The sequence below is a fragment of the Lactuca virosa genome, chromosome 3 (assembly GCF_052849685.1).
Source record: "Lactuca virosa cultivar CGN04683 chromosome 3, Lactuca_virosa_CGN04683_v6, whole genome shotgun sequence".
NCBI classification, from domain to species: domain Eukaryota; kingdom Viridiplantae; phylum Streptophyta; class Magnoliopsida; order Asterales; family Asteraceae; genus Lactuca; species Lactuca virosa.
Genome location: NC_136428.1, coordinates 108,751,745 through 108,766,414, shown reverse-complemented (window position 1 = coordinate 108,766,414; position 14,670 = coordinate 108,751,745). Strand labels below are relative to the sequence as shown.

Here is a 14,670-nt window from a genome sequence, read left to right as displayed (position 1 = left end):
GTCTTTCACCAATAAATGGGTTGTTTTCACTAAGAAAACGGGTTGTCACAAAGACGGTCACCAAGACGTTAACATTAGGGTTTCACCATAATGTTGAATATATACTCAACTATACTAGTATATCCCTTGGTTGAAGGGATTGTATCTAATCTATACTAAGAACCGATCCTCATCACAAAGATATCGAATCTGCTACCTATTCTATATATTCGTATAATTACCTAATATACAAAGATTGCATAAGATTGCTATCTACACCTTGACGTTGATAAGGCTTGAGGCGCTATAGTTGATGCTAATGTTGGCGTTGGCGTTGACAGTCATCGTATAGGGTGTTTGACTCATTAGATCATAAGGTGTGACCTTACATACACATCCTTTGGTGACATTTTTTGCAAATATTATGACACATTGATTTTGGAACATTTGTATTTAATCTTGGGGCTTTATGATTTGGATTGATTAAAAATAATGATTTCTCTTTAATTAAAAATGAAAAAATTTATCGGAATTTTTTGGGATGTTACACCAAGTCGTTAGCTGTGAATTCAACACAACCAACCATGAAACGGAATATGAAGCACTAATCATGAGACTACAACTAGCCAATGATCTTCAAATCAAGGATCTTCAGGTATATGTCGATTCATTATTAATAACTAACCATTTTAACGACTCCTATGCAGTAAAAGGTGAAAGACTAGCATGATACCTTCAAATACTTAGAACCTTAGCCTCAAAATTTGAAAACTTTAGTTTAATCCAAGTTCCTAGAGAAGATAATATCGAAGCAGATGCACTGGCCAACCTAGGATCTTCTCTTAGGATCCCACCGGAAACTAGGATCCCACCGGAAACTAGGATCCCGATAGTCCACATAATGATCCTGACAGTAGAAGATCCAACCAAGAAACCAGAATACCTCGCTACCCATGACCAAACATCTAGCATTGCAACAATCGAAGATCCTAATCTCCAACCCCTTAACCATGATCTCAACACTCAGGATCCTCAACAACAGCTAAGATCATGGACCCAATCTATTATAGAATACCTCCAAAATGGAACAATCCCAAAAGAAGAAAAAAGTGATAGGTCATTCAGAATGAGGGTCTCACGCTTTGTGATGATCCAAGGAGTGTTGTACAAAAAGTCCTTGGTAGGCCCATATCTAAGGTGCCTAGAGGATCACAAAGCTATGGAAGTCTTGAAAGACATACATGAAGGGGATTGTGGCAACCATACTGGGGGCAGATCTTTATGTTCCAAAGTGTTAAGAACGGGATACTATTGGCCGACCATGAAGAATGATGTTTCCCTATATGCTCAGAATTGTGATGCGTGTCATAGACATAGCAACATCCTTCACCAACCGGCAAAACCTCTATATCTCATCGTTTCACCTTGGCCATTTATGAAGTGGGGAATGGACATAGTTGGTAAATTGCCTAAGGCACCAGGAGGAAAGGTTTTCATGCGAGCGATGACAGATTATTTTTCAAAATGGATAGAAGGTGAGGCTTTTTTAAAATAAGAGATAAGGAGGTAGTCTCCTTCATCAAGCGTAACATCCTCACCACATTTGGGATCCTTACAGAGATCATATATGACAATTGATCTCAGTTCAATAACAAAAGAAAACGAGATTTTTGCACCAGTGGAAGGATCAAAATGGTAACGTCCACCCCATTTCACCCTCAAGCTAATGGACAAGCCAAATCCAATAATAAAATCATAGTAAACAACCTGAAGAAAAGATTAGGCGAAAAGAAAGGAAGATCGGTTGAAGAACTTCCTTTCGTACTATGGGCAGATAAGACCACAGTTAACATGACAATGGGTGAAACCCCATACTCCTTAGTGTTTAGTGCGGAAGCCATGATCCCCACAAAAGTATTGATCCCAACGGCGAGATACCAGCTCCAGACTCAAGACAATAACGATAGGATCCTAGTTAAGGATCTTGATACTATTGATGAAATAAGGGACCTCGCCAAGATCTGCGTTGCAGCTCATCAACAAAGGGTTGCTAAAGCCTACAATAGGAATATTAAGATCCGAAGATTCCAAGTAAGCGACTTGGTTTTAAGAAAAGCATTTAAAAACACCACGGATCACAAAGACGGTAGTCTAGCACCTAAATGGGAAGGCCCATATCTCATCGATTCGAAAGCGGGAAAGGGGGCACATTGGTTGGCTACTCTAGAAGGAAACCTCTTACCAAGGTCATGGAATTCAATACACCTGAAGGCATATTTCGTGTAAGTCAAAGTCACAATGTTTCATTATGACAAGAACAAGGTACGCAGCTACTCCTTACCTTCACTTTGCCCTTTCTGAATGTTTTCTCTATCAAAGATCATTACTGACTTAAGCATCGAAGGGGAGTTAGCTAGGCTAACGCCCATCCCAAGCTAACGTTTGCAACATGCAAAAACTCAAGGATCCTGGTCGCTACAAATAGAGACTGATCATCTCTCCTTTGATTAAGGGTACTTAATCCCCTCTAAGGTTTAAAAAGTTAATAACCTCTTTCATCCATGTTTAGGTTTCTATACCTTGCTTAGACGCACGATATCTAACTATGGAATGCAAATAAGGGGATCATTTCTCGCTTTAGTGATTTGGCAACCCTCTTATATCTGAATATGTGTTAAGATATTAAAGTTTAATCTACAGCTTATAACATTGTCATGTTATTTTAAGTTGGGATCTTCCCCAATATTTCTTAAGTTTGGATCTTCCCCAATATTTCTTAAGTTGGGATCTTCCCTAGTATTTTCTAAATTGGGATTTTCCCCAATAAGTTGTAACACTAGTCAAAATAGGTCAATAGACAATCACATGTGATTATGCCAATCATGTAATGTGATTTTGTTAAACTAGTAATATGATAAGAATGTTATGTAGTTAATGCTAAATTCTAATACAAATATGAACTTTCTTTATGATACAACTCAAAGTATACGTCCATACGATTCCAAAAATATAGAGAATGTTTGAATCTGACTTCGCATTAAGAAGTTATGATAAACCGAACACTATAAATCTCTATAATAAGAGGAATTTAAAATAGACTTAGAATTACCTATTGGAGTCTACAAGAGAGTTGTAGTACTTGTAAATACCTATGCGTGCATATAAAGAACGTCAAAAACAGAGTTCGTATGTGAAAGTTACGACCTTCTGAAGATTCAGCTGTCAGAAACCCTAATCTGACTGAGCTCACGACGTGAGCACAGAACTCACGACGTGAGGAGTCATTTATCAACATCTCGGAATCTAGAAGGTGTGTGACGAGGATGCGAGGGGATAAGGTCCAAACTCATGACGTGATCAAGGATATCTCACGACGTGAGGAGTCACATGGCTACCTTCCGAAGCTAGGGACGCAAATGGCAAGTCTACGGGGATAAGATCCAAACTCACGACGTGAGCCTTATAAAACTCACAACGTGAGGGTCCAAAATCCTTACTATAAATAGCAGGTCCGACTTCAGCCATTCTTACACCTAAACTTCCTTCTCCTCTCTCCTTTGCTGAGACCATCTTGCATCCCTAGCCCCGACGACCTTGTACGTTGACCGTTTCTGCTTAGATTACATAAAATCATGCTACTAGGGTGAGTTTCACGGCCCCACTTTCTAATATTTTGGGGGAAAACGCATGCTAAATATTATATATACATTATTATTTTGTCTATATGATAGTATATAGTTATAATAGTCGGGGTATAGTTGTTCTAAATATAATATTTTGAATATATACAACTATTATCAACTTGAGCATGTTATTTTACTAATGTAGATCTTGAGTTATACTTAGGGTTCTATATATATGTTGTGTGTGATATAGTTCCAAAGTTATATTTGGAAGTTCTATATGTTAAGTTATAAAGTATGTTGCTATTATTGGTTTTATGTCAAGATAAAACTTGGTATGTTATATGTTGTTATTGTTAGTTTTATGTCAAGATAAAACTTAGTATGTTATATATATTGTTATTAATAGTTTTATGTCAAGATAAAACTAGGAACGTTATATGTTGTTATTATTGGTTTTATGTCAAGATAAAACCTGGTTTTACTTCAAGATATAGCTGTTATACTGCCTAAATATTATGAAGTTAGGAGTACTGTTTAAAAGCATAGTCTAGTAACTTAGGGTTTTAGACATGAAAATGCTTTTGTTATTAGAGCTATAGGAAGTCGTCGAAGTCTACATGAGTAATTGTATTCATCAACTAAGATTGGGGATCTTAGCGAAAATCCTCTGAACTGTAACCGTTAATCCCATGTGAGCGACGAAGTCGTGTATAATTAGTATACGGGTTGACCACCCCACTTGTGACTGTTAGCTACAGTCAACCAAAAGCGAGTGATGAACTATCTTTTTATTTGTTATTGTTCCGGCATCGATGAAGTGTACGGTGTTGTTTCTCATGGTAAATCATGAGTGTGTTTGTTTCTCATGGTAAATCATGAGTGTGTTTTATCAGAGGTATTATGTCACAGCTGCGGTTACAGGCTCATGGTAGCAAATTATTAGAAGCATTATACTTTGTCGTATACAAGTATTAATGTTAAGTATAAGTTTCCCCCCTACTTATACCTTAGGTTTAAGGAATGTTTAGATATAACACTTAATTGATAAGTAAACTATTATACCTAATATACCTACTAAATGTTGGAGAGTCAAAATGATACTTTCAAAACTATACTTTTGAACGTCCAAAAATGTATTATTTTATGGAGTCAAAACCTGTGGACTCACCAACTTTATGTTGACGTATTTTAAAATGCATGTCTTTTTAGGAACATGAAAAGCTGGTATGTATTCGAACAGAAGAAGTTTTACTATTACCTTTATGTTCATTAAGAAGTATGCCATAGTCGGATATTATGTAATAGGTTCTAGAAAAACAGTTATGTAACTTTAAATTATCAATAAAGGTATGTATTTTCTTAGTACTGCTCAATGTATGTTATATAACTGTGATACAAAGAATGACGTTACACTACCCGGTGTTTCCGCCGATGGCTGGGGGTGTGACATAAATCCTAAGTTGGGATTTTCCCCAATAAAAGCTGAGTAGGGATCTTCTTCAGTAAAATTTCTAAGTTGGACTATCCAAAGAAGGATCTTCCCTATGCAATTTTCAAAAACATAGGAAACTGAAGGACTTACAACATGAAACTTCTCTAAACTCAGAAGTCTAAAGAAAATTTTTTAAGGCCAAGACTAAACCTAAGGATCATCAGGTTTTATCTGTCCTTATTTTTTAAAAATTATTATTCTTGTAAGAAGATTCTCCTATGTTATAATTAAAAGCTTATCCTTTTTAATTAAGGATCCTAACTATTTAAAGATCTTAAGAAGATGATTATTTATCTCGGATTATTAGGATCCCAAAATTTCTTGCAAAAACTAACCTTTTAAGGATCCTAATCATCTAGGGGTCCTCATAAAAATCTATTTTGATCCTACAACCACATCAATCATGCTGAAAAATATATAAGCATCCAAAAGCATCAAATAAAAATGGGTTGCCTATCAACCCCACAAAAAAGTGAAATATTGTCTTACACACCCAAATTATTAAAATTGTTTTTAAATCAAACCTACACTACGGTTTTACGATCACCACCCAGAGTCACCTTTGTCGCTGCCTTCTTCTCATCATCTTCTCTCTTCGTCTCCACATGATCTTTACCAGCATTAACATGCTTGCCAGTTAACTTAGCTAGGGCTTCACACCAACCGGAAACGCTCTAGGATCCCACATTCTCCACATCCTCCGCGAGCTGCTTCAACAACACTACTTTTGAGCTTAGCGATCACCTAATCGATATCCAAGCCATGATCCTCCTCTTTCTCTGACTTCTCCTTGCTCAGCCTCTCCACCCTCATCATGACATCCTTATTGGTTGCCTTCCAAACCTTCTCTTACTCCTTCAAGGCTCGCTCAGCCTTCTCAGCCCTGATCTTTAGATCAGCGGTGGACTGAGAGATGTCATCGGAAACCTGAAAGAAGAATATCATCATAAAAAGCAAAAGTCAAAATAAAGATCAAGATTCAAGAAATACTTACAGCTTGGGAGAAAGAGACCAACTTCCTTAGTGCCTCCTCGAATCCGAGATGCTCCAGGCTCAGATCTGCACCCTCAGCAATCTTCCTCTTCTGGGATCCTGGAGTTTTGACCGTAAGATCGATTTGAGCCCTCTTCGGAGGAAGGGAGGAATAAGCCTTTTCCTTTCTAACCACGATCGAACTGTTGGACATATCATCTTCCAGATCAGAAAGGGCGAAGCCGGAACTGGAGCGTGTGGTCTTGGATCCTTTACATTACGAAAGATCCCCGTTAATTTAGGATCCTGGGAATAATAAAAATAAAAAAGAAGGATCCTTGCCAGTAGCCATTGGAGCAATGGTGGAAGAACCTTCTTGGAGGCTGGAGTGCTCGAACTTGAAAGATCTGTCAGCCACAGACAAAGCAAAAAAGCTCGCAACCTTATCTTATGTGTCCACGGTAGCAGGAACAACATCTTTGTCACAACTATAATTTTTGCTAGGAAATTCTACTCTCGTGTAATCAATCACCTAATGTAATAACTTGTACTCTAAGAGAATATCATACTATATGCTCCTTCAAACACATCTCATGTGTTCAACTAAGGGCTGAAAACCTTAGAAACCCCGGTTCAAGTTCATTATGGACTAGGACTCTCCTATTGGACCTAATGGAACAATAAACTTTCAAATTGACTACTTTGGGCCTAGGAATCCTAATTTGGCTCTAAATGGACCATATTCATAAAACTTAAGCATTTTGGGCCATGTGGGCCTAAAATAATCCATTTTATCCCTATTAGGCCTTGTTGGGCCATAACAATTTCAATAGCCCTAGTGGGCCATAAACTCCACTCCTTTTATTCTAATGGGCCGTGAACTCCCACAACGGGGACCAATGGGTCGAGAGCTAATTATTTGGGCCACATAGGATCATGACCAAGCATGTAAGGCCCAAGCTACTCATCATTCCTCTCTTCTTAGCCTCTCTCGGCCCAACTATGTAAAAAAAAAGGAGAAAATGATTAATTAATCTAATGCATGACACCTCAATTTTATTTAGAGGGTAACCCACCATGTAACAATGCCTTCTCATATCTTTATGCAAAATCCCCTCTTCTTCTTTCTTCTTATTACTCTCGGCGAAACCACCCTTCTCACCACCTCATTTCTTTCAAAAATGTCTTAAGAAACTCTCTCTAGAAAACCTCCTTCCTTCTCCAAATTTTCAAAGATTTAGAGTGTGTTCAAGGGAATTTTCATCAAAAATCATCATTTCTTGGTAAGTCCCTACATACCCAAGTTATATAACTTCATTCTTATGTTAGATCACTCCTTCTAAACATTTGTTTGTGATCATATTCTTGAAATCTTCATAGAACTCGAGATCTACTCAAGGAAGGCTTGCTAAAGCCGAAACCTCTCTCTTATCTTCACCAAACCGAGAACAAAACAAGCAAGGTGAGTTCGTACCCCCTTGTTTTCGGTTTTTACATGTTTTTGGGGGAGAATACAAGTATTTATGTGTAGATCTATGTATTTATGCATGTTATGTGTGATTTTCTTGGTTATTCTTGTGAAAATGTGGAAAAGCTTGACATATCTCGAAATCTCTAACAAAAATGGGTGTGAATCATAAAATAAAACATACTAGTCAACATACTACAAAGATAAAGGTTTTATACATGCTTAAGATGTGAAAAACAAAACAAAAATCTTCTATAAGGATCATTTTTGACAAGTAAACAAAAGGTTGGGATAACTTTTACCACTTACGGTTTTTATAAGGGTCACAAGAGTCGTTTTCTTTTTAAAAATGGGTCTTTATGATATTTATGACTTTAAAGGGGGCTAAAAGTAAAATTTTCGCATAATGGGCCATAATATGGGCCATTACGGTTTCCTTGGGCCTAAAATGAAAAAATCTTGATTTTTATGGATAAAATTGTCATTTGATACAAACTTGAGCTAAAAATGTAAATATGTGGAATTAGGGGCTGAAGATGGCACTCTAGTAGAAATTGGACCAAAAATATTATTTTTATAAAATTGGGCCGAAATTGTCATTTTTATGAAAAATGGGCTGAATATGTAATTTTTGTAGAAATGGGTCGAAAACAGCAAAAATTTACATATTTGGGCCAAAAATATTCATTTAGATGTATTTGGGTCAAAAATGTTAAATTATATTTAGTTGGGCCGAAATTGTAAATAATTATGAATTTTGGGCCGAAAGTAAAACTTTAACCAAAATGGGCCACAAATGGTAAATATATTTGAATTAAGCCCATAAATTGAAGACTTTTAGGCTTAAGGGATCTAAAGTGTCAAATTTTCCAAAAATATGACTAAAATGTATATTTTCGGTCTAGTGGGCCAAAAGTGTCCCTATTACAAAAATTAGATATTTTTATTGTCTTGGTAAACCTCGAGCTAAAACAAACAACGAAATAATAACGAATGGACGAAATACATCGATAACAATTTTTATTGGGCCTAATACTCTCGTTACATGGCCAATGGGCCTTAAGGGCCTATTTAAGTGTATATTGGGCCTAATATTTTCCATGACGTGTTTATTGGGCCTTGCGGCCCATTTGCATGTTAATTTGGGCCTGAACTATGGATCACATGTTTATTGGGCCTTAGTGGTCCATTTACATGCCTATTGGGCCTAAATTACCCTTTTACATGTTAATTGGGCCTTAGTGGTCCATTTACATGCTAATTGGGCATGGACTAAAAATCACATGCTTAGTAGATCTTAGTTATACCTCTACATAATTATTGAACTTCATACATTCATATACATACCTTTGGATTTGAAAACTTACAACATACACGTAAACATTAAACATGGTGAAAAGACATAACAATCGTGAAAAGTTGAGGATCTAGTAAGACTTGTCGGTTGGCACCTTTGAGTGTACAATCGTAGCCTATAGTTATAACCAGAGTTTCCTGGAGGGAGAGCGGAAGTTTTTGTATAGATCTACCCCCCCCCCCCCCACGCCATAGTTGTTCGCTACAGCTAGACTAGGCCAGTCTAGGGCGACAAACCTGACCTACATCAAAACTGGCGCCTGAAAACGCCAAGACAGGCGAATTAGTCATTATCAAACATGGTTGTAACGGCTCACTTAGAGACTAACTTCATCAAAGATTTCGGTATATTTATACAAATCTAGACGATACTAAAAAATACATACATCGATACTCGGTCTTGGAAATTTTATGATTACGATACTTGTATAAGCAGAAAATATCGGATTTTCTGGGAGAACTACTTTTATACATTACCTTCTACTTACATAAGAAAATACAGGATTTTTATCTGGATTACATTGTTGTTATTTATACATTCCAAAAGCAGCAAACACACATGCATTAATACTTGATTTTGACACATTACCTTCAAACTACTTTACAGAAAATATCGGATTTTCTGGTGTTTTACGAACCATACAAAAGTTTTCAATCAAACATGCTTATGAACTCACCAACATTATATATGTTGACGTTTTCAAAATAACTTGTATTCTCAGGGACTCGTTAAGCGGAAGAATCAACAAGAATATGAGATTTTGTTTTGTGTACTGTTAAACATCATACATTGAATGTTTTGGTCATGTAATTTAAAAGATTGTACTTGATGTATACAATGACAGTTGTATTATATTATGCATGGTGATGATGATGTTATGTTTCATTTATATTCACTGTAATGATATTTCAAGATGAAGTCACGCACAAGCCCCCGGACGTTTTCGCCGTCTGGTTCGGGGGTGTGACAGATTGGTATCAGAGCATTGTTTATAGTGAACTAGCATATCTAATCATACAGGATATGCAACTATAAATTCAATGGGACTAAACTACTCTGAACATAATAATTAAAATACATACCTATGTGTGCATTTTAGAGTAATAACACAACAAGAATAGTAAAAGTCTTTGGAGAATTTGAAGATCGCGAATAAACGCGGGCAGTTATGTAGTCGTATTGGGGGTGAACGTAGCCTGATCAACTACATTCATTCAAAATACGACCAACATGTGTTCGAGAGTAATTGTGATGGGCAATGAATCAAAGGCTTACCACCTAATTATCCAAAGAGCTTATAGAACCAAACCTAAACAAAAATTAAAATATTATAGGAGTATTTGGTGTGCTATTTGTTTCTAGTATTTATACACCTTCGTGCAGACACTATGGCCAGGTACCATTAGCCAGGAGACCCCTATCTCCCTAGTCAAGGGAAGGCAGGGTGGTTGACCCAGAGGAAGACCCAGAAGGAGATTCAGAGGAAGAACCAGAGGAGGAACATGAAGTAGAACTTGCAGATGGACCCGCCGAGCCAGTGGTGGACCTCGAAGAGGAAGAGCTCGAGGGCAATGATGATGATGACTCGGATGCAGAGTCCGAGGTCATCAATCCTCCATATGTGGCCAGAGTACTGACTTATCGTATGGGCCCCGATGGCCCCACGCCTCATGGGCACACGATATTGGAGATGGAGTCGCCAGCAGGGGATGCAACTGCCCTACGGTATGAACCGAGGTCTTTTCGATCTTAGTCATGGAGGACCAGCTGACCGGGCCCTCTCAGACATGGTCCGGCGCACCCGAGATATTGACAACTAAGCTCAGGACACCCCAAATCAAACGGACCAAATGTGGGCTGCTGTTGATAGAGATGAGAGACAAACACAGGAAGTGATCGGAGACTTCCAAGCGAGACAGTCAGTTTGGGAGGCAGGACTACGAGACACCGAGCGACAAGTAGCTCATCTCCAGGGTGCATCTACTTCATCAGCACCACCACCAGACACTTTCCGCCACAATTAGGATCAGCCTTTTCTTTTCTCCCCACTACTATCCGTTATGACTCTCTTTCGTGTACTAAGATGGTATTCACTAATGAAACAACTATTTGTTCTTCTTAGTTCGTGTTATTGCATGAATCCACTTATATGCACAACCGAAAACCCCGAAACCTCTAGATGCTCAAGGACCTCAAAACTAAAACAACCTATATACTCTATGGATAGACTTAATATTCGTGCCAACTCTACGATTACCCGCTACCATAAATACATCATAGGGATGTAGGTGGAAACATTGTGAATCATACGACGAAACGCAAAGTTTATAAAGTACAACCAGAAAGGACCATCGTTACTTACGATCTTACTTATCATCATGCAGTAGAAAATGTCATCCCACAAAGATAACAAGCATGCCTGTGAGACACCAATCATACGGATGGACTTTGCTACATTTCAAGCTGCTGTAACAGCTGTCGTAACCGCTGCTATGGCACAACTCAATGCTAACAACACCAACAAAGGTGGAAATAGTGTCGACCACTCCAGCCGAAGTGGCAACCCCGAAAACCAACGAGTGACAGCTTGTCAAGACACTCCAAACCCCAAACTTAAGAGCGGGAAGCGAAAGTCTGGAAGTAAGAGAAAGGGACAGCCAACTCAAGGGTCCTCGAAGAAGCAACATGTTGTGGCTGTCCATGCGACCATGACACCTACTACATCAACACCAGCGAGACCATATGCTGGAAGCCTTCCAAAATGCAACAAGTGCAAATTCCATCATAAGGGAGCCTGCCAGAAGTGGTATTGTAATAGATGCAACCGAAAGAGTCACACCGCCAGATACTATAGAACTTATCCACAACGGAATCAGCAGCCAAACAACAACAACAACAATCGCAACAACAGTAACAACAACATCAATGTTGGGGACAGTCACACCTGCTATGGGTGTGGAGGAACCGGCCATTTCTGACGCAATTGCCCCAAGACTAACAATCAAGGGGCAGGAGGATTAGGAAGGTTCCTAACCCTAGGTCAAGGCGAAGCAATTCAAGACCCAACAGTTGTTACCGGTACGTTCCCACTTAACAACTCTTTCTCTTGCATCTTGTTCGATAGTGGAGCTGAGCGAAGCTTCGTTAGTAACAAATTCAAGCACTTACTAAACCAACAACCCCAGAAGCTAAACGAAGCCTTCACGGTGGAGATGGCTGATGGGAAAACCGACTCAACCAAAGATATTTATGTAGGGTGCACCTTCACACTAAACCGCCATTCATTTCAAATAGACTTGATGCCATTAAATATTAGGATTTTGATGTGATCATCGGCATGGATTGGTTAAGCCCCCACCGTGCCGATATTATGTGCCACGAGAAGGTCGTTTGCCTTGACCTCCCCAATCACGAAACTCTAATAATCTATGGTGATAAACATGGCACCAATCTTCGTCTTATCTCGTACATCAAGACATAAAAGTGCTTGCGCTAGAAGAACTATGCATTCCTCGCTTATGTTGTAGATGAAGCCAAAGAAGAAAATCAACATTAAAGACATCCCAATGGCAGGCGACTTTCCAGATGTATTTCCTGAAAACCTTACGGGAATACCCCCAGAAAGACAAGTTGGATTTCGAATCAACCTCATACCAGGAGCCACATCAATTGCCAATTCACCCTACAGGTTAGCTCCCGCCGAAATTCAGGAGTTATCCATTCAATTAAGAAAAATTGTTGAGCAAAGGATTCATCGGACCAAGCTTCTCACCCTGGGGAGCTCCGGTCTTGTTCGTCAAGAAGACGAATCCTTCAGATTGTGCAGCAATTTTAGGGAATTGAATAAGCTCACTATCAAAAACCGATACCCACTTCCTCGGATTGACGACCTATTTGACCAGCTTCAAGGAGCTAATTGCTTCTCCAAAATAGATCTAAGATCCGGTTATCATCAGCTCCGAGTCCGAGAATAGGACATTCCAAAAAAAAACTGATTTCCGAACTCGTTACGGCCATTTCAAATTCGTTGTGATACCCTTCGGTCTAACGAATGCCCCCACGGTATTCATGGACCCTACGAACCGAGTTTTCTCAACCATTCCTAGTCAGCCTTTTAATTAATTTCATCGGTAACATACTCGGCTGCTCACAAAATAAGAACAAAACACTGTCAACACTTACGACCGGCCTTGAAGGCATCAAAGCCGGAGAATATCATGGAGGAAGCACTGCGTGGATGGGATAAAACTCTCGAAGTCACAAGACGAAGCTTATTGTTATAAGAGCTGAATTAGGCGCTATCTGGGTGATCGTCGATACGTTAACCAAATCTGCCCATTTCCTGCCAATAAAGGAATCAAACAAGACGGAAAGATTAACATGGATCTATATCAAAGAGATCGTGAGACTCCATGAAGTACCAGTATCTATTATCTCGGGCCGGGATAACGGATTTACTTCAGAATTTTGACAGTCACTTCGGAAGGCTATGGGAACACAGCTACACATGAGCATTGCTTACCACCCTCAAACTGACGGTCAAAGTGAACGATTCATCCAGACACTTGAGGATATGCTTCGAGCATGTGGGATAGACTTCGGCAAGTCATGGGATATCCACTTACCGCTAATCGAGTTCTCACACAACAACAGTTATCACACAAGCGTCAAGGTTTCTCCTTTCGAGGCTCTTTACGGTCGCAAATGCAGATCACCTCTATGTTGGGCTGAGGTAGGTGACTCTCAGCTAGCAAAAGGGAAAACACCGAACAGTACTTTAACAGGACCTGAGATTATTCGTGAAACTACCGAAAAGATAGTCCAAATCAAAGCCCGACTTCAAGCATCACGAGACCGACAGAAGAATTATGCTGACAAACGGCGAAAGCCTCTGGAGTTTCAAGTCGGAGATCGGGTGTCGTTGAAGGTCTCTCCCTGGAAAGGGATGATCCGTTTTGGGAAACGAGGAAAACTGAACTCGCGATACATTGGACCGTTCGAGATTCTTGCCCGGATTGGTCCAGTGGCTTATAAGTTGCAACTACCTGCCGAGCTCAGCAACGTACACCCCGTGTTCCACGTCTCGAACCTGAAAAAGTGCCTATCAGATGAAACTCTTGTCATTCCTTTGGAAGAGATCGAGATAAACAATAATCTTCTGTTCGTCGAAGAACCGGTCGAAGTTATGGACAGGGAAGTGAAGCGTACTAAACAAAGTCGCATTCCAATTGTGAAGGTTCAATGGAACGCTAAGCGTGGACCAGAATTCACATAAGAACGCGAAGACCAGATGAAGCAGAAGTACCCTCACATATTCTCTCATTCGTGAACCTATCTTTCGAAAGAATTTCGGGACGAAATTCCCTCTAACGGGGGGATGATGTCACAACTAGAATTTTTGCTAGGAAATTCTACTCTCATGTAATCATTCACCTAGTGTAATAACTTGTACTCTAAGAGAATATCATACTATATGCTCCTTCAAATACATCTCATGTGTTCAACTAAGGGCTGAAAACCTTAGAAATCCCGGTTCAAGTTCATTATGGACTAGGACTCTCCTATTGGACCTAATGGACCAATAAACTTTCAACTTGACTACTTTGGGCCTAGGAATCCTAATTGGGCTCTAAATGGACCATATTCATAAAACTTAAGCATTTTGGGCCATGTGGGCCTAAAATAATCCATTTTATCCCTATTAGGCCTTGTTGGGCCATAACAATTTCAATAGCCCTAGTGGGCCATAAACTCCACTCCTTTTATTCTAATGGGC

General features: G+C 39.2%; 1 protein-coding gene across 1 annotated transcript; it reads left to right on the top strand.

Moving 5' to 3' along the window:
- Positions 1-1,671: 1,671 nt before the first annotated feature.
- LOC145163912 (uncharacterized) lies at positions 1,672-2,265 on the top strand. The gene has a single exon (XM_079082654.1). It carries the CDS (start codon positions 1,672-1,674, stop codon positions 2,263-2,265), a length of 594 nt encoding a protein of 197 aa, XP_078938780.1.
- Positions 2,266-14,670: the final 12,405 nt, after the last annotated feature.

Bases quoted from the DNA above. Each gene is read 5' to 3' on its own strand.
- LOC145163912 (XM_079082654.1), top strand. From the start codon at position 1,672: ATGGTAACGTCCACCCCATTTCACCCTCAAGCTAATGGACAAGCCAAA.